Source organism: Colius striatus, chromosome 3 (genome assembly GCF_028858725.1).
Source record: "Colius striatus isolate bColStr4 chromosome 3, bColStr4.1.hap1, whole genome shotgun sequence".
NCBI lineage: Eukaryota > Metazoa > Chordata > Aves > Coliiformes > Coliidae > Colius > Colius striatus.
This window is the reverse complement of record NC_084761.1, coordinates 92,889,596-92,915,110: the sequence shown is the minus strand read 5'-3', so window position 1 is coordinate 92,915,110 and position 25,515 is coordinate 92,889,596. Positions and strand designations below refer to the sequence as shown.

The 25,515-nt window shown below is 37.9% G+C and overlaps 1 protein-coding gene across 9 annotated transcripts in view; it reads right to left on the bottom strand.

Moving 5' to 3' along the window:
* CTBP1 (C-terminal binding protein 1) overlaps window positions 1-25,515 on the bottom strand; it is a 257,618-nt gene that overhangs the window by 20,860 nt on the left and 211,243 nt on the right. For 5 of the 9 annotated variants that reach the window (XM_061992281.1, XM_061992285.1, XM_061992279.1 and 2 more), the window contains 3 exons: window positions 17,614-17,768; window positions 4,524-4,668; window positions 556-762 (listed from right to left, as the gene is read on the bottom strand). In XM_061992281.1, the coding sequence (XP_061848265.1) occupies window positions 556-762; window positions 4,524-4,668; window positions 17,614-17,768 (507 nt within the window). Of the gene's footprint in view, window positions 1-555; window positions 763-4,523; window positions 4,669-14,008; window positions 14,094-16,846; window positions 16,978-17,613; window positions 17,769-20,994; window positions 21,212-22,648; window positions 22,738-25,515 lie in introns of those variants that run through there. The other 4 variants (XM_061992283.1, XM_061992284.1, XM_061992286.1 and 1 more) reach the window with 4 other exon arrangements.

Genomic DNA, 25,515 nt, shown 5'->3' with positions numbered 1-25,515 from the left:
CAGATGCAGCTCAACCAAACGCATGATCTAACTGCTCTGTAGGTTGTTACTGCAGCAAGGACTTTTCAGATATGTTAAAACCAGTTAAAAGGAACAAACCACAAACAGAATCAGATATGACAACGGCTGAGAAATACAACAGATACAGGTGACATCAAGCTGAAGAGGGAGGATCCTTGGTATGGTCCTGCTGTGACAGGCGGGTTGGACTGGATGACCTTTTGAGGTTCCTTCCAACCCTTAAGATTCTGTGATGGAGAAGTAATGAAGGATGTCTCCTTCTCTTACAAGCAGCATGTCTGACACCAGAAATATGGCAGGAGAAAGATGGACAGAAGCTCAAAGAATTCAGAGAGTTACCAGCAACAAAATGAGTTGTCTGAGGAAAACGATATCTAAGGGGAAAACATTTGAGATATCAGGAACAGAGCTGTATTACACAGAAGATTTGATATGGAAAGGAACAAACTAACAGTTCCATTAGCCTGAATCTTCATAGTTTTTTAAAGGAAGGGAAGGCAAGGTGTATCCAAGCAGCTCTCCATGCCAACATACCTAATCCAATAATGCCCAAGGTCTCCCCTCTGATCCTGGCAGCTCCAGAAGCCACTTCCCGAATCTGTTCCACGCTTTGTACTCTTGTGCCTTCTCGCAGAGCCTGGTGAAGCCAGGTGGTTCGCCTGTACAGGTTCAGAATGTGGCACATGGTAGAATCTGCTGTTTCTTCTACAGAGGCAGCTGGCACATTACACACTGCGATTCCTGCAAAGAATGAGGGGAGAGAACAACAGTTGACAAATGTTTCTCTTTTTTTTTTGCCATTTTTTTAATTACTATTGATTGCAAACTAAGGCAAAGAGTAAACAGGCCACTGAAAACACAAAGGGAAAGTACTGAAGATGACAGGTAGTTTTGAACACAAGTTGAGGTCTTGTTAAGAATTTTACATGAACACTGTGCTATGTGTTTTGAATAACAGAGAGAAATCTGCCTTGCTCTCAACAGTGTAGTTAGTGGTGGTTGTTTAGATTTAATTGTGTGAGTTGGCTCTCCACCACTGAGCAAATACCCTCCCAAAAGGTATCTATACAAGGCATACAAAAAGAAGAAAATCTTTTATAATGGCAGCAACTCTTACAAAGCTCTCACAGGACAACTATTTGTATTTCAAATTCATATATGGATAACCATGAAACACAAAGGAACAGTTTGTTTCTTGATGCATACAGGTCTGAAGATTTACAACTGATAGAATCTAAGTCATCCCCTGTCTCTCAAATTAAAGAGAGAACCCATCTAATTGTCAATAGGGAAAAAGAAAATCTGCTTCTGTACAGCATATGAAGATAATGCAAAATTAAGTCAATGTTCCTAACAACTGAAAAGTTACTAGTTTAAAAGGACACAATGTCAAGCAGCTAAAAGACCGTTAGAGATTTCCACAGACAACTGTGGCAGACTGACTGATTCAAATCTCACAATATTCTCTTTTTTTTAACTTCAAAAACCAGATCAGGCAACAAGAGCTTGTAACTGCAGGCAAGTTACCCCATTCTGCTTTTTAACTTTCAGTACTCAACGTACAGCAGTTTGGGAAAATGTTTACTTGAAAAAGTTTATGTCCTTTTTGACTTGCCTCTCTTCGTCCTTTCTGTTTACTACATGTTCTTTCTCTAATCATCAGCTCCCACAAATGTTTGTCTCAGTTCTGCTGACTGAGATCACAAACAGTACACAGTACAATTTCACAGTGGAGAAAAAAAAGTGTTTTGTATCCTGAAAAACACCCTAATACTGTTTGTACTGTCTAGTTGTTTGGGATTTTTACATAAATAAATATTCAGTAAGTCCTCAGCTAATGCCAGTATAGCTTATGAAGCAGTGAAAAAAACCCACTCTCCTCAATAACAACAATCTGATAAATAATATGCTTATATCATATTTATCTACATTTTTCATACAAATGTCCTTTTTCTGCCGTCCATTACCATTGTAAAGCTTTCTTTATGTCAGTAAAAACCAACATAAACCTGCAGAACTATTTTTCTTTCTTCTGCTGCAGACATTCAGTGACTGAGTCACTGCTTGTAGGCTTACACAAAGATAAACCAGCATCATTTGCTGGAATATTAATCTTGGCATCCTGCTAACATTAATGGCAGTGTGAAGTTCATCATTGTTTTAAAATGGGTGGAAAAAAGCATGAATAGAGGGATAAGTTACAAGATTGAAAAATATCATCCCTTTAAGGGCATCATTTTAAACAGCAGCATTTGTTTATACAAAAAGTCTTTTTCATGAAGCAAAAAATGCAGGTTTTAGATGGCCAAACAAATTTAATAAGCATGTATCATGATAGCTGGCTTCAACAAAATAATGCTTTAAAGGGAGCTTGAAGAGTTATACTACATATTCGGGGAGAGAAATAAGGAATTGAACTCACTTTATACCCTCTTCCATAATAGGTTTCCTTAAGAAACTCAGGAGAGAAAAGTCAGATAATTTCACTCCTAATCTGTAAGAAATTCTTCTTCCTTATCACCCCCCAACTTTAAAACCAGCTTAATGTCTGGAAGGCAGAGACATGGTGAACCACAAAATGCAGCAGGGATATGAAGAGACATATGAAGAGGAAAATACATCACACTCTCATCTCCTATGCATTGCTTCTATGCTCCCCTCCCTCTCCCCTTTTCCCATCACTTTTCGGTTCAGTGCTGAAAAATGCAGGAGTCAAACGAGCATCACCTTGTCTCCCACTTCACTTGCATTCAGCTACAATCACAGTTTGTGCACATTTTCTAGTCAGTGATTAATATAGTGGAGAAAATCAGACCAGGTCTTAAAGATTTTATCCAAGAAAAATGTGTTTTCGTGCATTTTAAGAAGAGCAAAAGTGCTACTGTGAAAATAACACAACAGAAAAAGCAGGTAAGAAGCTATGAGCCAGCTCTACAACTTCTAACTGAAGAAGTTCCTACAGAAGTTCAGGAATACGTCAGACTTTACAGTCTAACTGTATTTCAAGAGAGAATCAGAGCTTTTTACAAAGAGCAATGAACTCTCCTATTACCTTGAGATGCAAATTCAACAAATGGAAAGTGATGTGTCCCAGTAGTGGTGAGTTAGTATGTAATTCCAACTGTTTCCCCCAAACTACTGGAAAACATTTTACACCATAAACCTTTCAGCTTTTGACAGAGCAGACAATAATATTTTGTACATACTGGAATGCACAAATGGGATGGATCTGTGTAACTCAGTCTAATCACTACACAGTAACTGAATGATTAGGAATGTGGCCATTTAGCATTTCATATGACTGAAAATTTCCCAAATCTGTCATACTCTGAATTGAAAAACTATGTGGATGCATTCAAATTATAAGCTTGGGCTACAGTCATGCACGGAGACTTGCAAAAACAACCAACAAAACTGCAAAGATTTTCCTCATAGCAGGGATTCTGTGCCTAAATCCGACTCCTGACTGGTTGCGGCCTTTGACCTGTACCTAGATTTTGGGTCTTGAATTAGGATTTTACCCCAAGCTAATCTCTAGATCTATATATGTTTCCTGGGGCTCACACCTAATTCTGGAACTAGTTAGTAGGAAAACAGTCTTGCAAGCTTTCAGACTTGGTCTGTTCTTCATAGAAACTCACAAAGAAGTTTTTATCCTCTGCCTGTTGGCAAGCTACACCACCATTAGAACCAGGTGATGGATTTACTACCATTTGCTGATGGAACAGAACATATTACAGCACCCCACTACCTCAGTGGGGTTATTACTAGGGCTAAGCACTGTCACATTGAAGTAAATGTTTCCAAGATCTTCCCAGGACATAATTAGAAGCATATTTTGTCACTTAAATCTTAAGAGAAGAAATATGTAGACGTTTACTCTGAGCAGTAGTTTGACCTGTAGATTATAGATAAGAAACACCTTATCCTAAAGAAAAGCATGAATCAGACTGTTGGCTTTTTCACAGTGGAAACACTAAGCACCATCTCCTCATCGTTCCGGTACCTAAATTTATTCTGTAGCAGCAACAACCGATTCTCCTATAAAATCGTTATTTCCATTTTATGGAGTGGTTTAGTACTAAATCTCATGCATCATAAATAAGTCTCAGACAGCTGATAATGACCTCATTTTTTATTCAAACAGAAGTAGTATATGCCATGCTGATGGAATTATATTTTGTGATTGGATTACAGCAGTAGTATTTGAAACACACACAACTAGGGTAAAAAAGAAAGAGATGAAAAATTACGGCCTTACTCCTTGGATTTATATTGAACGGGCAGATTGTCACCGTGTCACAAAGCTGTTCACGTTATCGCTTAATTAACTAATGCCAGTAGCTCCATAATGACTTTTAAAACACTTTGATGAGAAAATTATACAGCTTACATACTATGTTAATATAAATTATACAGAAAACATTAATGCAAAGACTCAGATGCTCTCAGACTTCCAGAGGCAAGCAGAAGAGGTAAAATAACGTCTTTCATCGTCATACCTAAATCTCCAGCAGATTTGATGTCAATGTTATCAAAACCGCTGCCAATTCGGACAATTATTCGAAGTGCTTTAAATTTCTCCAGGTCTTCTCGTGTTAAAGTGATCGTGTGATACATCAGTGCACCCACTGCTTCATTTAGTACCTAGAAATAAAATGGAAGAAGAAACACTTATTTTCTTTCACAGGATCTCAGCTTATTCATGTACACATATTTTCAGGTATAAAAAGACTGTAAACGCATTAAATCCTGGTCTTTTCTTTTAAAGGTTATTTCTCGAAGTATCCTTCAGCCACTTGTTATTTTTGTCTGATACATTTGTTCTAGCATGAGGAGATCAGAAGAACTAAGTGACCTGTATTTGTGTTCTTATTAAGAGGGAAAAATCACAGGAGACGCTCCACAATATCGAATCCTAAGCACTGGACTGCATATGAAACACAAGGTGTGAGCAGGTGCTCACTTTACACACTAATTTTATGCTTAAGCAGCTGAGATTCAGTTTTGAATGGAGACACAGAGTAGGATGTCTTCACCACACACATAATGGTACATGCATTCACTGTCCTGTTAAACCTGCATAGAAAATATTCAGTAATCATCATTAAATCCTTAGAGAACAGACTGAAATCTATCAATCCATACAAAAGAACAAAGTGTTAGTTTACTGATACTGCAACTAAGCTCTCACTGATAGAAAACTGGGTATCGTATAAATTGGTGCACCTAAGATACCAAATCAGACCTTATCCAGAAAAATTAGCACCACTAAGAAATCAGAAATTGTACTAAAGCAAAAAAGTTGAAAGGAAAAAAAAAAAACCTGAGAGATAACCAGATGAAAATAAATTCACAAGGTCTGAAAAGTCTGAGTATCTTTCAAATTATGGTAAGAGTACATCCCATCTACTCAAGAAAGGTTAAGAATAAGGTGTGTGGAAATGGGGAAAAGAGCCTAGCATACCATGTCCAGTAGTTTCAAATTCTGCCACCAAACAGTGACACTGCACCCAGCTGATACAAGTTTACCGTTCAGAAAGTAGATAATATTTTTTCTCTTTTTATATGCAAATTAGATGATTTCACTTCTTCAAAATGCTTCTGTTTCTGCCTTCTGCACTTACTACCTAATACCCTAATCGTTCTACAAGAGACAACACATGCAGAGATCATTTCAATATCTAAACTATCTGTAACGACTTCAAGGGGTTCCTATGACATACTTCACATAAAAGTACTGCAGATGCTCTAAATTTCTTATTCAATAGACTTTTGGATCTGGGACACGTACAGATTCTGTCACCTGAGCTATTTCTGCTCATACAAGCATCTTCTAGGGTGCTGCAAGATCCATAACAACAACTGACATGAACATAAATCGCTTAAAAAAAAACCTATGGCAAAAAAAACCAGTCTCACACCTGGAGGATTCCAATTATTGCAACTCAAGATCTGTAGAAGTAACTTTATAAAGTAAAATGCACAAATAACAAATTTAAAAGTAATTTGTCCATAAAAACAAAAGAAAACTGCATCTTACTGAACACTTCACAACATGACTTATGCTATTTCAACAGGTGCTTCTGCATTGGTAACCTCAGATCTAAGTCAAAGAAAGAGGAGAATCCTTTGAGCAGAATGAACTGCAAAAAAAATTACACAGAAAAATTACACAGCCTTAAAGAACGTAGCTACAACATAATTCAAAGAACAGCTGTAGGCTCTGATCTTATAAATGATTATACACATGCAAAAAGCCTTGATTTTAACAGTACAAACAAGTCTTTTGGAGATTATATCTAGCAGTTACCAATCAGAACATATTTCCTTGAACTGTTGCATAGGGTTAAAAAAACCCAAACCAGTGTATTGGTTTTGCTTATAAAGCAACATTGCAGTTGGTATGGACCAGTTGGTATGGACCAAGTCAAAGCTCACGCCCAAGGAGACCTACACAAGCAATAGCCCCTCTTAAAACCTGAATGCCTAACTAAAATGCCTCCAGGGAGCTTTTTATCCTATTAATCCATACAAGAAAATCGTTCCAGAATCTCACAGCTTCAACCATGTGGAAATTCCTTCTAATCTCCAGCCTCAATTTATTCAGAGTCCAGCTTCTATCCATTTGCTCTGGTGCCAGTGTCGGTCATTTGCTTTGACCATACTTTCTCTTCTTCTTGGTGTGTACAATCCAAATTGTATTACAGACAATAATCACATCCCTTCTTAGCATTTCTTTGGTTAGTCTTCATAAGCTGAGTGCTTTCAGTCCTGTCTAGGATGCTGTCCTTCTATCCCCTTGATCAAGTCTAACACTTAGCCACTGTGTTCATGCAAGTTTAATCTCAACTCTTCTGAGCGACCACAACTGCACCAAGAGCTTTACCAGAGATCTCCCTCCTCACTGACTTACACCAGTGCTACCACTTTCAGCAGCAGTACATGTACTGCAATCAGCTCCTAATGACGCCTCAGGTGACATGTGACATTTCTTCATGGCCACCATCATGCTGCCAGCTGATCCTTTGACTACTACAGAATTCTGAATCCTTTTCCCTGTAGCACACCCTGTTGTCAGAATCCCCAGGGTATTTTTTCTCCAAAACACAGCGCTTGTTACCTTACAGCTCAAGATCCTCAAGTTCAATATGATATGCTGGTTCTCTCCAATTAGCCATGTCCTCTATTTTGGGTGGTATCACATACATTTCCTCCTGCCCCTCTGAGGTGGCTCTGGAAGGCTGTGATGCAGGAGAAAGACATCTAAAGTGGCTCAGACATCTGTGTTGTAAAATCACAGTGCTTCACCTGGGAGGCAGCTTTTCACTTCATAATCATGCTTACTTTATCAACCCAGCCAGTCAAGATTGTAATTTGGACTCTTAAGAGTGCTGGTCTGGACCCATCACACTACATTTTCGGGCCCATCTAGGTTACTGTTTGGCAGTAGGAGGAGACAGAAAACTGTTGGGAAGTGTGGGAATGTGTTCAATAAAAGGAAAAAAAAACCTCTCTCAGCTCTGGCTTAAGGCCGACACTAGCCACTTCCACAGGCAGATACCTACCCATCATATGGGATATACAACAAATAGATGCAAATGAAAAACCTTCTTTTAGTGTTTGACCCTCTTTTAGAGTGATGAAACAGGTAGTAAGGAAAGGTAATGACAAAAAATGTAATCTTCTGTGACTATTTATTAGTTCACATTAATTTGATTCCTTAGTTACATTATTGCCTTTTGCAACTGGTCAAGTGCTTGAAGGACCACAAAAAGGCAGAAAATAATGGCAGAAAGTCAGAAGGTAGAACCATTTATCATTGATGAATGTTAATATTGGTACTTGCAGATTACAAGATTAACAGTGAAAAGTTCTGTATTTTGGAATTATTTGTATCAATTACATTCTCAGTCATCACATTTTAGTAAATGCACACAAGGAAGTCTGACAGGCTTGTGAATGAGTAAAATCAAAACTTGAAATAAATCCGAGCACAAGACATGAAACTGAAATCTAGCAGAAATGTGAACAGTTCTGGAAAATTACATAATCTTTAGAAAAAATAAACGTGCATTAGAGTAGTTTACAGAAAACACAGTGGTGGATGCATGAAAAAAAAATGGGGTGTATGTGGGTTTTTTCATCATAAACTTGGTTGACACAACATTCAGTAACTTATAGTACAATTTTATTACAAAGACATCAACTCACGTTAGAGAGAGAGAGAACGTATTTAACAAGCAAGATAAAAATTTCATATCAGCCCAAGTATGTGATAATCAGACAATGCTCTTTCACCATCTCTCATGCAGAAAAGCAATGGGCAAAATCTGACAGAGAAGGAGCCGAGTTTCAACAGCCATTCCTGCTTTCATCAGACTACAGTTGTGCTTTTTGGGAAGAAAAGATTTGACATAAAAGCTGAAACACAGGACATGGGTTGGCTTCCTTCTGTTACCAAATGATGATGTGGCCCATCTGCACAATTTCTGTGACTTCAGACTTACTTCCAGGTGAAGCTACAGCACACTGCTTGTTGGAAGCCTTTTTCATACCCTCTTCAACAAGCTGAAATCCTTTTCAATCACAACTGCTCAGACAGGTCTTTCTGCTGTTCTTCAGCCTCTAAAGGACTACTTTGCTTTCATAACATGTCAGGTCTCTCAGGCTCTTACGTGAGACTGTGGTAGGAGACATTTCTACTTTGAAGAATTTACCAAATCTTGCTTAGTGAAAGACCATGGGATTGGAGCATCTTCTTTATGAAAAAAGTCTGTGGGAACTGGGGCTGTTTAGTCTGGAGGAGACTGAGGGAGGATCTCATTAATATTTTTATCAGAAGGTTGGGGCATACCTTTTTTCCTGTTGTATCTAGCAACAGGACAAGGGGGGATGGGACGAAGCTGGAACACAAAAAGTTCCATTTAAACATAGGAAAAAACTATTTCACTGTTGAGGTGAAGGAGCCCTGGCACAGGCTGCCCAGGGAGGGTGTGAAGTCTCCTTCCTTGGAGGTCTTCAAGATCCACCTGGTTCTATAGGACCTGATCTAGACATATCTGCTTCTCCAGGAGGGTTGGACTAGGTGAACTCTAAAGGTCCCCTTCCAACCCTACCATTCTATGGTTCTATGAATTCTGAAGCTTGAAATCCTTCTTAAACATCTTCCTATCCATTTTTTGTTTCACATTTCAGCATTAGGCTATTTTAACCACCATGCCAAACGCCACACATGCCACCATTGTGGCACACATGCCTCACATTATTTGGGGAAGAACCCTTAACATCTTTTTTATTTTTACCAAAATTTACATATTGTAACATACTAAGTATAGAACAGCGAGGCTTCCTATTCTTTGGTCACCTAAAGATACGCTACTAGATTGTACTATAACACCCTGATCTCAAAAGCTTGTGAATCAAATCTATAGAAACCAAACAAGCAGGTAACACACCAAACTATTTCAGATGCAGAGACAGAACCTATTTAGAAACCACATGTGGAATATGACAATATATCATTTGTTTAAAAAGATTTCCAGAAAATCACCCCTGGAAAGTGCAGTATTTCATCTGATTCTCCATACTACAGGGTGGAAAAACACGTACTTTACCTAAGCTGAGTAGGCCTTGGATTATTTGACTTTCAAAAAGCAGCTGTATGTCAAATTTGTAATCAACATTCTGCCACACAGGGCAAGGCTGTAGCAGAATTGTAGCAGCTCTCAAAACCTCACTATGACATTACAAAGGGTCCACATGAAACTAATGCCAGTAAAACTAAGAAGAAAATACCGTGTGCTCAAATGGTATTTAGCAGGTCTCCAAAACTCTGTGTTTTACAAGTTCCCGTTTCTCTTTAGGAGACCATCAGCTCAATCTTAGCTTCCTTTAACCCAAAGTGCTGTCAGTCACCTACTCATTTCATGATACACACTTTACTCAGCCACAATACTGTCTAGCATAGATACTAAATACTAATATTTAACCTTATACTGCATATAAACATAAATATTTTATACAAATCTAAACAGAAATTAACTGCAGACTCCTGAAAACACTCTAAAAATTTCTATATCAGCACTACATATATACACACACACATTTGACATGCAATATTTCTAGTCTTTTTTAAAAATATTGCTGAAAAATACATACATACAAATATATACAGCTACATAAATACCCTGCAGAGCAAACTTCCTTTCAAAAGCTATATCAAAGCCAGTCTTTCAAACTCGGGATTCACTGACAAATATATGCAGTTTAATGATAGAAGTCAATCTGAGAATACAGCCTCTGAAAACACTTTTATTGAATAAAAGGTTTTAATGAAAAGTCTTCAACAGGAGTGCTGTGTGTTCACTTGTCTGAATTGTGCCCCATTTCAGTTCACGTCTATCAGACGCCACAATGAATTGAACACCTATACCAAAGGATCACTATGCCATGAAAGTCACTGATGACAATGCATCAACCCACACAACCCTGTCTCAGAAAATCCGTTCATAATCACCAGCAATTTTCAAGCCTCAACGATCCTTAGTAAAACCTGGCACTGGGAAATGAAAGAAAAAAACTAGTTGATAACCAGCTATATCAGACCCTAATCCATCTCTAAGGTTGATGTGCAGCTTGCTGGGTTCAGGAGTGTTTCCATTCTGCTCTTCAAAAGGTGTTAGTTCAGAGGAGACACTGGCAGCCTGCCTCTTCCTCTAAGGCTGAACTTCACCCGTGATACTGCCACTGGCAAATCTAACAGATGTTGGCAGAAGAGTCATTGAATATAAACACTGATTTTGTATACATCCTTACTATGATAGCTGTAACTACTTGGCTGTGTAAAAAAAAGCTTTCAGGATTTTCCTTTGTTAATTTTTCTTCAAAGTCTTTCATAATGAATCTGATCCAAGGCTCCTTCAGTTTCAGTAAATTTACAGAGTTTTGGATCAGCTCCAAAGTGACAACTTATTCCTAAGTATACATCACTGTTTAGAAAAAGGTGACTTCCTTTCAATCTGTGTTCTTTGAGAATTTAATTTTGATGGAAAACTGCAAGTGCATCATGAGTATAAAGAGCACTGATGGTGCAAATGCAAGACTGCAGCTTTACTGCTTAAACAAAGGAGAATCTAAAATTGGAAAAATTGTCTTACTTAATCATTCACAGAATCACAGAATGGCTGGAGTAGAAAGAAACCTCTAAAGATCATCTAGTCCAACCTCCCTGCTAAAGTAGGTTCCCCTAGATCAGATCAGTGATACAACTGGAACAAACTGGTCTCAGCTGACCAGCAGTACCATTCTTAGTTTGTCTGTATCAATTTCAAAACATTTATGGCATCAAAAAAGCTCTTCAAGCTCTTCTTTGAAACAGTCTTAGATAAAACTTTAGTGACTGGAACTGTTTCTACATCTAATTTCTATGTAAAAGTGTGACTGAAAAATTTCAAGTCCCACAACTGTTGAATAGGAAGTTTAGCTTTTAAATGTGTTTAACTTTGAAACTACTGAAATGTAGTATCCCTGTGAATACTATTTTATTTTGTGCTTTTATAGCAGTAGTCAAGGGATCTGATATATTCCACCTCAACTCAACAAACTGTAAGGATGGAGCACAGGTTTACCACACAAACAAGTATCTCTGTAATGTCCTGCTGAAATGAGTTACCTGCATAGAGCTGCAAATCCAGTCAAAAACACATCCCATTTTTTTATTTGAGACGAGATGTAGAAAACTGCGTATCTGCAGAAAAAGATACTAAGAAAAATCACAGAACCTCAAGGGCTGGAAGGGACCTCAAAAGCTCATCCAGTTCAAATCCCCTGCCAGAGCAGGGCCACCTAGGGTAGGTCACACAGGAACTCGTCCAGGTGGGATTTGAATGTCTCCAGAGAAGGAGACTCCACAACTCATCTCGGCAGCCTGTGCCAGTGCTCCCTCACCCTTCCCATAAGGGAAAGTTTTCCCTTGTGTTTCTTTGGAACCTCTTATGTTGCAGTTTGTACCTGTTGCCCCTTGTAGCTTCAAACTCCCGACTTCTTTCCAGCCTGTAAGTTTTCCTTTAAAAAAAAATAATTCATTTCTGATCAGCTGTGCTTCACATCTTTTTCATTTGATTTTGCAAGGATCACTTTTCTCCTTGCTGTCTATTACTATATCTCACATATTATGTTTACAGTTAGTGCTTTGGAGCTACATGGTGCATTCCATGTCAGGAAACCCAAAGAGTAAATAAGTTGAACTCCGAAAATCTTAGGCAACATGAAGACCTCAAGGGAGTGCTTGAGTCTAATGCCTTCGAAGATATGGAAGTGGAAAGAAGAAGCAATATAGCAGAAATCAGAAGTGTTGGGTAGTCTGCCAAGAAGCCAGGAAAAGCAATAAACTGTGAATGGCACTGAAAGGAAGAGGGATTGGGGAGAAAAAAAAACAGAGAGAAAGGGAGAGATGACACAGCACAAGACAGTGAAAAAATCCAGTTGACCCAGAATGAGGATGGGAGCAAGCTGATTTTTTTTCTTTTGGATGAGCACCTGTATTTTTGGCTGAACAAATCAAAACACCATGTACACTTGGAAACAGTCAGAGATGGTTACTGAGAAGACTGATTTAGATGTGCTTAACTGTAAAATAAGAAACAGTTTAAAGACAGTGAGGAACTTTTACTGACAGTTAATGCAATCTCCCTTAATAGAGATTTAAGCAGGAAAAATCTTCAAACCATTTGTACTCTAAATGACAGAGGTATCCTGATAGGATGCAGTGAATCCCATGGTACAGTCTGACAAACGCTATGCTCAGGTTCACACAGTCATATGGAACAGCTACAATAAAACGGAGCTAAGGAGTCTAAGTATAAACAGGTACATTGCAGTCTTTCAAATGGCTTGAAAACAAACTATTTTCTAGGGGAAGGGGGGGGGGGGGGGGAGAAGAAATCAGTATAACTTTACAAATGAGTAACTTCTGAAGAAGTGTAATAACTGTCCTCTAACTACAAAGTTATTTCAAAGCCTTGGGTTACTCTCAGAAGAAGTCAGTATTCACACAAGCACTGTCAGCCTCATTTTCAGAAGGAAACCAATCTCTGCCATCCAACTCCCACCCAAAGCAGCAGCAAGAGGAATGAATGCTTTGACCTGAGATGAAGTCGAGTTCTAATACACATTATTACAGACTTGTGACCTTAAACAAGTTATTTATTTTCCATACTTTAATTTCCTCAGCCATAAAAAGAGAATGATAAATGAACTCTGGCATAAGGGAATTCCTATAGAATTGCAACTTTGACATTACTCTCTTTGGAGAAAGCTTTAATTAGTACACACAGTAAGATATAACAGTATTTGCTAATGTCCTACTTATAACCCTGTGTACAAATGGCATTCAAACCCTAATTTCTTTTCCTCCTTTCTGTATGCATTAAAATCTCTCAGTCTCCTTGCTCCTCTATGAAAAAAATATCTAGCTTATGCTTTGCTGTCTCAAATTCCTACAAATTCCCCTTTTCCACTCTATTTCCCGTGTTTTCTGGCCATCTTAAGAGATAAACCATGCTACTGTCCCTGAAACCTCCTCAGCAGCAGCAGAATCCCTTCTCTGGATTCAAAAATGTTTACTCCTCAAAACCAGACTCCTCATACCCCTGTGAGCAAGGCTCCACAACAGCCCCAGCTGAGCTTATACCAGTTCTTACGTTCCTAGCCATCCTTTTGAAGTTTTTCACTCCTTTCCACCTCATCTGATTTTCAGTTCATGTTTTGGTCTTTTTTTTTTTTTCATTGCATTCATCTACACACACCCATCTTTGTGTATTAAAAATATTAATCATCTCCTTCAAATCCCATCTTACATTTCCCAGTCTCTGGCCTGCCTCCTGCAACTTCAGATTATCTAAATGTATCAGTACTTGCTACCCCATTAGATTCAGTATCTCCTCTTAAAGACAAAAAGATATATGAAAGGAAAACTAAATTTCACCTTTTCCTTTCAGCAAGGTCTTCTCAACACTAAACCTTTTCCTGACTTTTCAGCCATCTCTTCTTTCACAATGGGGAATGTTCTTTTGCAAATTAACATCCACTATCAAAATCTGTAACAGGACATTATTTAGTATTTCCAGGAATGTGCATTCATAAACATATGAACATTTTGGATACTGCTTTAAATATGCAACTTCTGATTTTAAACTTTTCCTGAAAACAATTTTATATTAAATAAAGCACCATTCTCAAATAAGGTATTATACAAGCAATATTAAAATACAGATATTTCTCTATTAGAACTCTAAAGGTCAGTGGGAAATAGGTGTTTTTCACTACAGATGAACAGTAGAAATAAAAAGGGAACTTATTACCTGGAAGTAAATGGTGCTCCACACTTTGTAAATCTGATCTCTTAGCCTACATTACAGTAATATAACAATACAATCATGAATCAAGGCTGGTGAATTTTGATGCAGAAATGTATTACCTGACAGAACAGTGGTAATTCACAAAACCAAACATTTTAGGCTTGCATCACCCTTTGGCCTAGTGACAGTTTTTATTATGGCAATGTACTGGTAGCAAGTAAAAACACAATTTCCAGATATATTACTGAGCTCTCTGAGAGTGAATTATTTTGGTATAATAAAAAGCAAACGATGCAAGCTTTCATATAATCCATTAAATACACCCCAGCGAAGATCAACAACAGATGACCTGTGTCACTCATCAGTTATTTAAATGCTTTTTCAAAGCTACAATTTGAGATACACACACTGACCTTCACTCTTAAGATCTCAAAAGTTCTTATACCACACCCCACTGATAACAGAAAATATTGAGTGCTTCTAAGGCAAGGCATTCATGTCACACAGGAATTCCTCAGTCTTCATGAATCAGAAGTAAATGATGCTGATTTCGGTAAGCAAAGCTGTTATCTACTAAAAACAGGTGAAACAGCATTTATATTACTACTTCTTCGGGTGTTATTCAGTTCTTATCAGGACTTTCACGTCTTAAACTTATGACAATGGTATGAGACAGGGAAGCAAGATCAAAGCAACTTTTCAACATGATTAAAAAGAAATAAGGCATTATGTAGTATTTTAAATCTCAATATATATAAAAAAAAAAGATAACTAAGATTAAAAGGCTTGGGTTGAATATTCCTCTAAATTAAAGACAAAGTATTATACTTAGATTATTATTGTCTTTGACCCTTCAATAGTTAAAAACAAAGCTTAATTTGTAATAAAACCCCCAAATCAGTATCCACTTCCATGCATTTCCAATCACCAATGGAGACAGAGGAGTTTATACTTCTTTCCATCTGTTCTCAGGTTAAGTACCCTTTCAATTACTTTTAGGTTCTCATTCACCAACACAATATTAAATAGTTCCAGTTGTATGCACAGCAAAAACACTGATTTGATTTTTTCTTTGAACAGATGTTAAAGAGAATGGCACAACAAACAGAAGTTCAGGTTTTGAGTTTAGAGAACTTCACTGCCCACACACTATAAAGAAGGTCTTCTGTTTGACAGCACAAATGCATTACAAGACATGAGATCAGAACTGTAATATTGCCAGTTCTGAATTTAGCTTGTAATTCAAGAATCATCTATAAAGAACAGCTTTAACTATCCTGTGATAAACAACTAATGAACTGAAATAAAAGAGCCTCTTTGGAATGTAGATTATTTCCTAGCAGGAGTAATTTCATTTTTTTCCGTTTTTTTCCACTTTCCTACTCACAGTAGAATTTTACTGTATCTAAAAATGCAGCTGAACAAAACAAGGTCATAGTGTTAGTCACTCATGAAGTGTTAGACAACTCTAAATACCATTCCTGACTATTGTTCTGATAACCGCCTGTTGCTGTGTGGAAAAGGGGGCAGAAGGGTAAGATAAACTGTAAAAGTTTGCAGAGACATCCACCAACAAACTACAACACAGGGCTTGAGGAGAAAGGTCGTCTCTTGTGTTTGCTTGAACCATGAGAATGATCAGTTCTAGCGTGCTGTGCTGATACACCATAGAAGTCCTTAGTCTTCTTTTTATTATTTAAAAAAGAAAAAAAAAAAAAGGAAAAAACAACCCTACCACTTGAAAATAGCTAACTTCTCTTATCAAGTGAATAAATCTCATTTTCTGTAATGTGCCAACATCCTTCTAGTAAGAACATATTAAGCAACTCTTCAGCTTGTTTCTTCTTACGGAAAATATTTTCATTGTCAAAAAAATTATCATTTTTTAAAATATTGACATTTTTAAGTTGTTAGCTTTGTAAGAAACTCAAAGAGAGATTAAATATTTCATTCTACACAATTTAACATGTTTAACAATGCTATATTTTATAAGAACATGAAAAATAAACAAACAAACAAGTTATGAACTCTAAATAGTGAAAAGCTTATGAAAATCTGTCACAAACCCAAAGGCTGCTATAATTAGCGCAGAACAACTCCAATAAGGTATCTGTAGAGAAAGAAGAACACTGATGCAGTAACACCTCCTTAACACCTGAATCACACTCAGCAGTATAAAGTACCATATGTACCAGAGTGGATACAAACACTTACCTAATAAGCCTTTAAGTAAATACTTGGATCTGTACTTGCTCATCATGGATTTTTGCTGGAGAAGAAGAAAACAAATTCCCTTGGAAGTGAACCCTGACTGCCCTCCACTGCACTTGGCTCCTCCTCTGCAGTCATATTTTTTCCAGTTTTTTACTTACTGTAAGGCCTGTTTTCACCCTTCCTTAGGTAAGGAATATCTGGCATTTGAGGCTTTCTCTGATAGTCAACAAGTTCACCAGAATGAATCCTACCTCCAGAGACACATGGATGTGAAAAGGTTCTATTGCTGTCCAGAGAGCAGCAAGTATTTGGGGTAGACACAAGGCCTCCATGCTGAAAGAAGCCACTGAAGAGAAAAGGTCTATGGGCCATCTGTCTCCCACTACAAAAAAATGAGTATCCCTTTAAGAAAATGAGAAAACCTGTGACAACATTAAGAACCACTACAGCTCCTAATCCACCAGAAAGGGTGTGAACTTCTGGAATAACACACAGTTAGGATGTATTTTATTTTCTAAAGAAATCTGGTGTCAGCATTTATTTTGAAATTCTTCTGCAGTGTCAATTCTCAGTGCACAAGGCCTCCTAACCCAATTTGCACAATTCCTTGGCTAAACAAGGAAGTCTGAAAGCTCCTCACACAGCCAATCTAGTACTGAGGTTGTCCAGTTGAAGGCTGAGTAACAGTGTTTCCAAGAAGCATTTCAGAATATGATGTAATAATACAGTTTTCCCAGAGGTAACTCTCTCCATGAATCTAATTCACTAGCTAAGTATACGGATATCATCCAGACAAAGACACACTACACAAAAGCACAGTTCAACACAGACATTTTCATCTTTGTTTCATCATCAGGTTGCATCAGTTATTGGAAATGACTAGTACCTCACCAAGGTAATAAACCATTAACAAAGATGCAATTGCTAAACACATTGTCATAGCCAACACTGTATCTGTTTGTAATCTTTAAAATATATGCGTTTTCTAAAGCATCTCAATTACACCTCTAAATATTACCTTTTCGTGAATTTCTTGTGTAGACTGAGCATCACAAAACGCCACTGTGGCTACATCCTTCAGAATAGGCATTTCTACTGTACAGTCCCTGCCATCCAGCAATGCTACCAAAGGGCGCGGGTGCATGGGCCCATTCATGATCGGAGGTCGAATGCCTACAAAGAAACAGAGAGGAATTGTTATTCAAGCCATGCAAACGTGATTAAAAAACCCAATAGGTTCTAGCTAGTCTGTTTATTCTGATGGCAGAGAAAGATTTCAAGGACTGCAGCTACTAAACCAAGTTTAGAGTCAGCAATCAACCAAACACTGAAGGATTAAGGAAAAAAAATGCCACGAGAGCTCAGGAGGTAACTGAACAAAGGAAGATGGACAAACCCACAAAGGGAATAGTGTATTTGTCTTTTACAGACCTACTGCACTTGTGCTATCTTATCCAAGGTTTATGTTTTGATTGGACTCCACACCTTTGTGAGCTCTAGAAAGAGTGAGAAATATCTTGTCCAGGCTTGTAAGGGTATAGCTTACAGAATATCATAAGCAACTCGGTGTGGATTTGGGTATTCAGCTTACATATATGATGATGATCTGCTCAGACTAAAATTTTGTTGGAAAAGAAAAAGTCAACAGCAGCAACACTTTGAATTTACTGAAGATCCAATGGTCAAGTGTACAGACTAATTGCTGATGGATATATGTAGCTCAGACTTACATCTTCCAAAAAACTCCCCATCTGTACAGCTTAGTCAAACAAACACATTGTACTTAATCCACCACTGAATAGTGCTATGAAGTATGAAGTCCCTCCCTAAACCAACAGCACTCTTGGAACATGTCAGAGTGAGGATGAAATACACATTAAATATCTGGGGGAAGGAAAATCAGTTGCAAATGCAGCCTTCGTTTATATCTTCTTTAAGGAGTCTTAAAATGAAAAGTAAACCTTATAACAAGACACTTAGCGTCTTTTTAACAGTACAGATGCTATAAATACACACAAAAGTGCTCAAGGGAATAATATTGAACCATTACATTCACACAAAAGTAGTTAAGTGTGGGTGGGAAAAAAGGGACTTCCTGAAGAGATAAGGAAGAGGAAAAACAAGAATAAAGTACAATATTTTCTTTTCCTCTTTTAAAGTAAGAAGTTTTAAACACTGCAAAGTGAAGCAGGCCACATATTTCTTGTATGCAAATTTCAACATCATTTTTGTTGCAGTGTGAACTTAAAAGTGTTTCTTACTGCTTGATAATACAAGTTCATCCAACATTAATGGAAAAGACTGAGGCTCCCCAGCTGCCTTCTACAAGCAATCCCTGCATCTTATGTCTTGGTCTGTGTCAAAGTGAGCCTTGAAAGACTGTCATCTGCATTTTAAGTAGAGGGAAAATTAGAAGAATCCCAGGTGTACAAGATACCTGGTGAAGAAAAATTGCTGCTGGGCAAGAAGACTTTCAGCAGCATATTGCTTCCCCACTGAGACCAATCTCACATCTGGGGCTGAAGGGGTAGAGCTGTTACCCTCAGTCTCAACTGTCCACCCTGCTAAGTCAAGATGATAGTACAGCCCTGCTACAATCTGGCATTGAATTCTTTACCTACTCAAACAGATTTTTTGTATTTAGAACAGGAATCATTACATTTGGTCCTTTTCTGTTGTAGTCCCAGTGTCTCTCAACAACTGATGATGCCAATGGACTGACTGAAGTACCCTCACCACAGCACGCAAGGATTTGGATGTGAGACGTATCCACACACGCAGAGCTTTCCATAGGTACAACACCCATGAATGCTATTCTCTGTTGTAAAACCATCAATTCCTAACCTTTACAGTGAGAGACATGCTTAGAAACACTTCTGATATGCATATTCTTCCAGTAATATGCAACCAGTAAAATTAAATGGAAGCTTTTTTAATACAAACTCTTTTAACATGCATCTTGCTAACTTACTCTTGTTACCTGCTTGAACCAGAAAATGCCACATCACCCTCATACAGTAATTTTTTTAGTCAATGATCCACACACTAACAATGTAGTACAGAACACAAACATTACATGAACACACAATGTAAAGCCACGTAGTTGTTCAGGGAATAATTACTATCCTTTAATAGGAACTTTATTATAAAGCCACACGTTAAATTTATGTAGAAACACATTAGTTTACTTAGAAACACCCTAACATAAAGCATATGATAGATTTCTTTCAAAATAGCATATGCAATGGCATTAATAAAATGCAATTCTATCCTGAAACCAAAGTAAAAATTATACTGAAGTCCTATTTACACTGCAAAGAAGAACTGTGATCATTTGGCAACCAACATGTTATGGTCATCATGTTAAAATTATCAGTCAGCAAAGCCAGGATTTCAACAATTTTTCAACAGCTGGTTCCCTCAGAGAAGAACCAAAGAACCTCTGTCAATAGAGGAGCACATATAGTCCAAACAGGTAACAGAAGATGAAGTTTAAAACTCTCACTTTTAAGAAATATTTTTCTGACTAGGGCTAACTCAAAAAATTGTGGAACACAGTAACACAGAACAAAACTTGGTTTCTTTATAATACATAAAGATCTGGTCAGTGTATCTATCACTTTCAACCAGGTTACTTGTGTCTAATACTTGTGCTCAGTGGAATGCCAGACTGAGCCCCAAAGCACAAATACAAAACTCAGAAAAACAAGTAGAAGGATAGAGCCTCTCCCCAAGAGAACCTCAGATTTGTCAGAGTCCCCAGAACTCAAATACACCCAGTGACCTTGACCACAAAAACCCTGCAAACCTTTGCTTGCCAAAATCCTTTCTGAACTTCAGCTTAGACTTCCTGTTGCACAATTTTTCTGCCTAAAGACCGTATCATTGAATCGCAGACAATAACTCAACACTTAAGTAAACTTAATCACAGGAGCAGTCACTATTTAAAGTTTACATTTGGAAAGACATAGTTTCACTAAGAATCAGAACCCTTTGAACAAAAAAACTACTTCTTCCAACACTGAGATCAGGTCTGCCCGTTTCTTATCTAGAAATGTCGTATTGCCCTGTGTGTTTGGCTTTGCAGTAGACCCTCAGGATGGCAAGATAAAGCAGTGTGTATTTAAGAGCAGTATTTTCCATGCTGCATTAACAGTAAATCATGAGACTTGGCGTCATGGAGAAATAACTGTGAACTGGTCAAAATTTACATTCGATACCACAAATGTGAAACTGATTTTAAAAAAACATAATAATTTCACTTAGCTGGCTTATTTAAGTACAGCATTTCACACAACACATAAAAATTATACCATCCACCCCCACATCCTAGAACCTCCGTTATGGGAAAACAATCTCAGTTTATCCTAACTTGAGACTTTCAGGAACCCCTACCAACCTGACATTTCTTAATCTGAGCTTGATTTCCAGGGTCATGAATTCGATTTCTCAATGCTTTACAATCTTCAGTATTCTGAGGCAAAATAGCAGCCTGTCATTCCATCCTCATTTCCATGTCTTTAATTTTTCTTGCAGCCTCCTGTAATCTTGAACCAAATCTTTTAAACTTCTTATCCACTGCAACCTCTGTAGCCTGGATGGCGTTCAAATTTTTACTAAAAATTAAACACAAACAATACATTAAAACAACGTTAAGGGTCTGACTGGAGCTCACAGAAGCCAGGAAACTCAAAGTTAAAGCTTCTCACTGCATCTGTACCCTTCCCCCTTTCCACCACACCTGCTGTGCTGCCACTGGCCATTTCCACAGCAGGGAAACCTGCTGCCTGGGAAAACACAGAGACCCTTTGTGCAGGACAGCAGGTGTATCGCAAACAGACGTACCTGGAACAGTCGGCACCGCTCGGGCAGCCAAGGCTTTGCCAAGGTGAGGAGGGACCTGAGGCTTGGCTGTGATCTCCAACACCACCCACTGCTCCAGCAAGTACTGGAGATGGAGTGAGAAGCCTTAACTCTGAACTTGCTGGTTTTGTCAAGTAAAAGTCAGGCCCTTAAGGTTATCTAAATGTATTTAAGATTAAAAAAAACCCACTTTCCACAACAGCTCTAATCCAGACAGTAGGCTGAGGGTTGTCTCAACCACCAACATGGAAATAATCTGGTGGTGAAGCTCCTGCCCCAGTAGCAGCTATGATATCAGTGACTGCTGGAAGCTTTCTAAGATAATAACAGGTATACATGCAGAAACAGAGTAGTTGACTCTATGTAGCATCTAATAGAACAGTGCGTTCTCAGAGCTGCAGTTCAGATTAGCTGCTCTTAGAACAAAAAGTCTCAAAACTTTATTCTAGTCCTGCTTCTATGGAAAAAAAATGGGCATTGAAAAAGCAGTTTTCAGCTGCATAACCTGACAGGAGGCCAGCTCTACACACAAGCATTTCAACTGACTCAGTTTCACAAACAAGAGGATTAATGAATTTATCATCCAGCTTTGTAACTGAAACAGGAGAGGAATGGTTGTGAATTATTACCTCCATGCCTCTGGCAGCACAGGGAATTATTATCAGAGCAACCTTAGCACAAGATATATTCTTTGAATTGGAAAGAAAAACAGCTACCTAGGCAGCCTAGTTTCCCCTTCCCTCTCACTCCAAAATCCTACGTGTGTCTTCTGTCTCTCCTGAAATAAAGTGCACCTTTGTGTGCTGCACTCCAAGGGAGTATTGAAGCCAATACCATTAGGCATGCTCACAACTAGACGATAAGAAAGCTCTCCCTGACATAATCTAGGCTGTCATAATGTGTTTCAAATCTCTCGTAAAACAACCTTTTCTGTTACGAAGTGACAGTAACTAAAGCGATCACATTGCATAAATAACAGAGATCTCAAAGTAGGCTGTCATTGTTGGCTGACATTAGAAAACACACCAAAAATGCAACAAGGTAAGTTATTAATGATGCTTAACAACATCATTTTCACTTTCTTTTTTCTGCTGCTGATAATATAACATCATTAGGATGAGGGATGTCTCAAGGCAACACGTGAAAAGTAAAGGACATTGTCAGGTTTGTAGGCCCAAAATTTGACCTACCTTTCATTTTCTTAAATCTGTTTGCAAAGTCCATGTAATTCTTTAAATGTGTTTTTCTTTTTTCAAAACAAATGCTTCAATTCTTTTTTCTGAAAAATATATCAATGCCAGAAAGCACAACACTTATCAGTAACCCTACAATAACAAACCAATATGCATATGAAATGGAGAACAGCAGTCTGGTAGAGTTTTCATTTTTACAGTTCTGGGGACTCTTACAAGTGCAAAGATTAAACAAGCTGGAAAACACCCTTGACAATGTCCTTTTAAAAGAAGAATCTGTTCTGTAAAAGTTTCTTTATGCATCGCAAAACATTGGAGTGATTTAAGATTTTAACAAAATGCAGACCACTGAAAAATCTCACCAATATTTACAAAAACAAGGCCCAAAAGTGACAGGTTGGACATTCAACTAATTTACAGTCTTGCACATGTAACAAACGACTAATCTCCTCTCATTTATCTTTATATTCTTACTTAAGCTGTACATTTGGTCAGAGCTGTCACTTATTTACCTCAAAAAAATTTACATGGTTTTCAAAAACAAATGCTACTATTAATTCAAGTAAAGAATGACTTGTTAAAGCAAACAAACAAAACATATCCCACTCAGAAGCTGTTATGAATTGAATTTGCCAATATGCACTACCTATAAAGTCATACTTTCCAAACATATTTTAAGGTTCCCAACACATCATGCACTTCTAAATTTCAGACCCTATTTCGAGAGGCCCATTGTTTTGTGCACTGTGACCTCAAGTGACATTTAAGATTCAAACGTAGAACAAACTCTGAAAGCAGCCAAGTAGAAATAAACTTTAAAATACACTGTAGGTACATGCATCAGTAAAATCAACACAAGAAAAAAGAGCACTTAACAGCCTTCAGTATTTTGATATTCAGCATATTTAGATGCTGAACATGCAACACAAAAATCTCCTGATTCCACCAGAATCAGAGCCAACGCCTTTTGCCACCCTCTTCAACAAAAGCAGGATGCAGTCTCCCATGATTTGAGATGTGGGATTGGTGGGGGCAGAGGGGAGAATACAAGGAACACCAACAAGGGACACGTACAAAAAGGTGACAGCTACCCTCGGAAGCCTGAATTGCTTAACAGACTGAATTTAATTCCATTATTTTCTTTTTAGTTTCAATGTTTCTAAATATGCTTCCTATGATTTTAGGAAGCTGCTGCCAAGTCTTACTGAAATTAATTGGAACAATCCCAAATTGACTTTCAAAGGACTAAGAACTGGACTTCACAATATACATACAAGAGAAAACTAAGCATAAGCTTCACTTAAAACATGGATGCAGTCTCTATTGAAGTGCACAAGGCTTAGAGGTTAATGCTAGAGAAACTTTAATGGAAGAGCAGAGCTGATGAATACTGCTGCACTCTACACTTTTTATTTATCTCAATTCCGTAAAAACAAGTCATCTTCCTCCTTTTTTTGATTTGCAAGAGACCAAGTAAAGTAAAAGTGGTTTCCAATGCTGTGTTGACCCAATGATGTGCACAGCAGCCACACCCACTTAGATCTTCTTGTTAATTGTGAAGACTGAAATCCACCCAGCTGCTCCAGGACATTCACAGCTCATTCCCTTACATAAAATATATAACCAACAGCACTACCATGTAATTACTGCCCTGGTCCCTACCCTGCCATCATAGTTCAGATTTATGCACACATGATATCATTATTTTACCACCTTTGAGAGATGAGTCTGGGTATCCAAGCAATTGGATACGGTGCACAACGCAAAGGCCTCCATACAGTACCTTAAGATAATTCCCTTACTTGATTCTCCCCTTTAGTACAACAGAAACAGAATAAGCCAATGGTTTCTAACTAGCAAATCCCACATTTTCCTGCTATTACAGAAACCCGAGTCACAATTTCTTGTTACTTTTCCACAGTCACACAGAGAGCAAACTGACCATTCTGAGATAGTAGTCTGGTAACTCTGAGGCTATGGGTTGCTGTTGTGTTTCTAAGTATTGATCTCTAACCAGTCTTTTTTAAACCTCTGGTCATTTTGCTGTTCTCTCTCTAACATCTGTCAGTACATACACAAAATCCTCAATGCTTGTCAGGACACAAAAAAAACCCCTAAGGTCCCACAAGGCACATCTTGAAAGCCTATGATCAGAAATAATTTCCTGTTTAGGGAAACAAAATTCATCTGGCAACGTTTTCTACTACTAAACATGTACTTCAAACATCCACATGAAAACTGGAAGTGTGGCACATCTGTCAAAAAATTACTCAAATCAGAAATTCAGAGTATGCTGTAACAACATACTTAATCTTAACTAATACTTTTCAAAATAAGACTGAAAACAATATGAACCATACTTATTTAATGTCAAATGAACAAGCAGTGCTAGCACAACCTGTTACTGTAAAATGTTTTGTCTATCACTAAAAAAAGCAAATGAAATGACAATACTCAGTAACAACTATATCAAGTACTAAACTGAGAAAGCTTAAGTATGAGCGATAAAATATACACAAAAAGCAACATTGCAGATGCACTGACTTCAACTAACAGTTCCAAGAAAGGCAAAACATTTGAAGGGACTGAGCTTTCCCCGGATGTGCAGCACTTCAGTGCCTGTCCACAGTGATTACCTCACTGTTGCAAGTATTTTCAGCTTTATTAAGTAAGAGGTAAGGGGAGAGGGATATAAAACCAGTGATGGTGGAGCTGCCTTAGCTAAGTACACTCCTGCTAATCCCAGCTTCAGAGAAATTAGCTAAGGCTGCCAACTTTTGTTACTTATCCCACAAGTTTTACAATGACTAAGAAATGTCCTTACTTGCACATACTGTGGCAAAAGCCACAAAATACTTCATAAC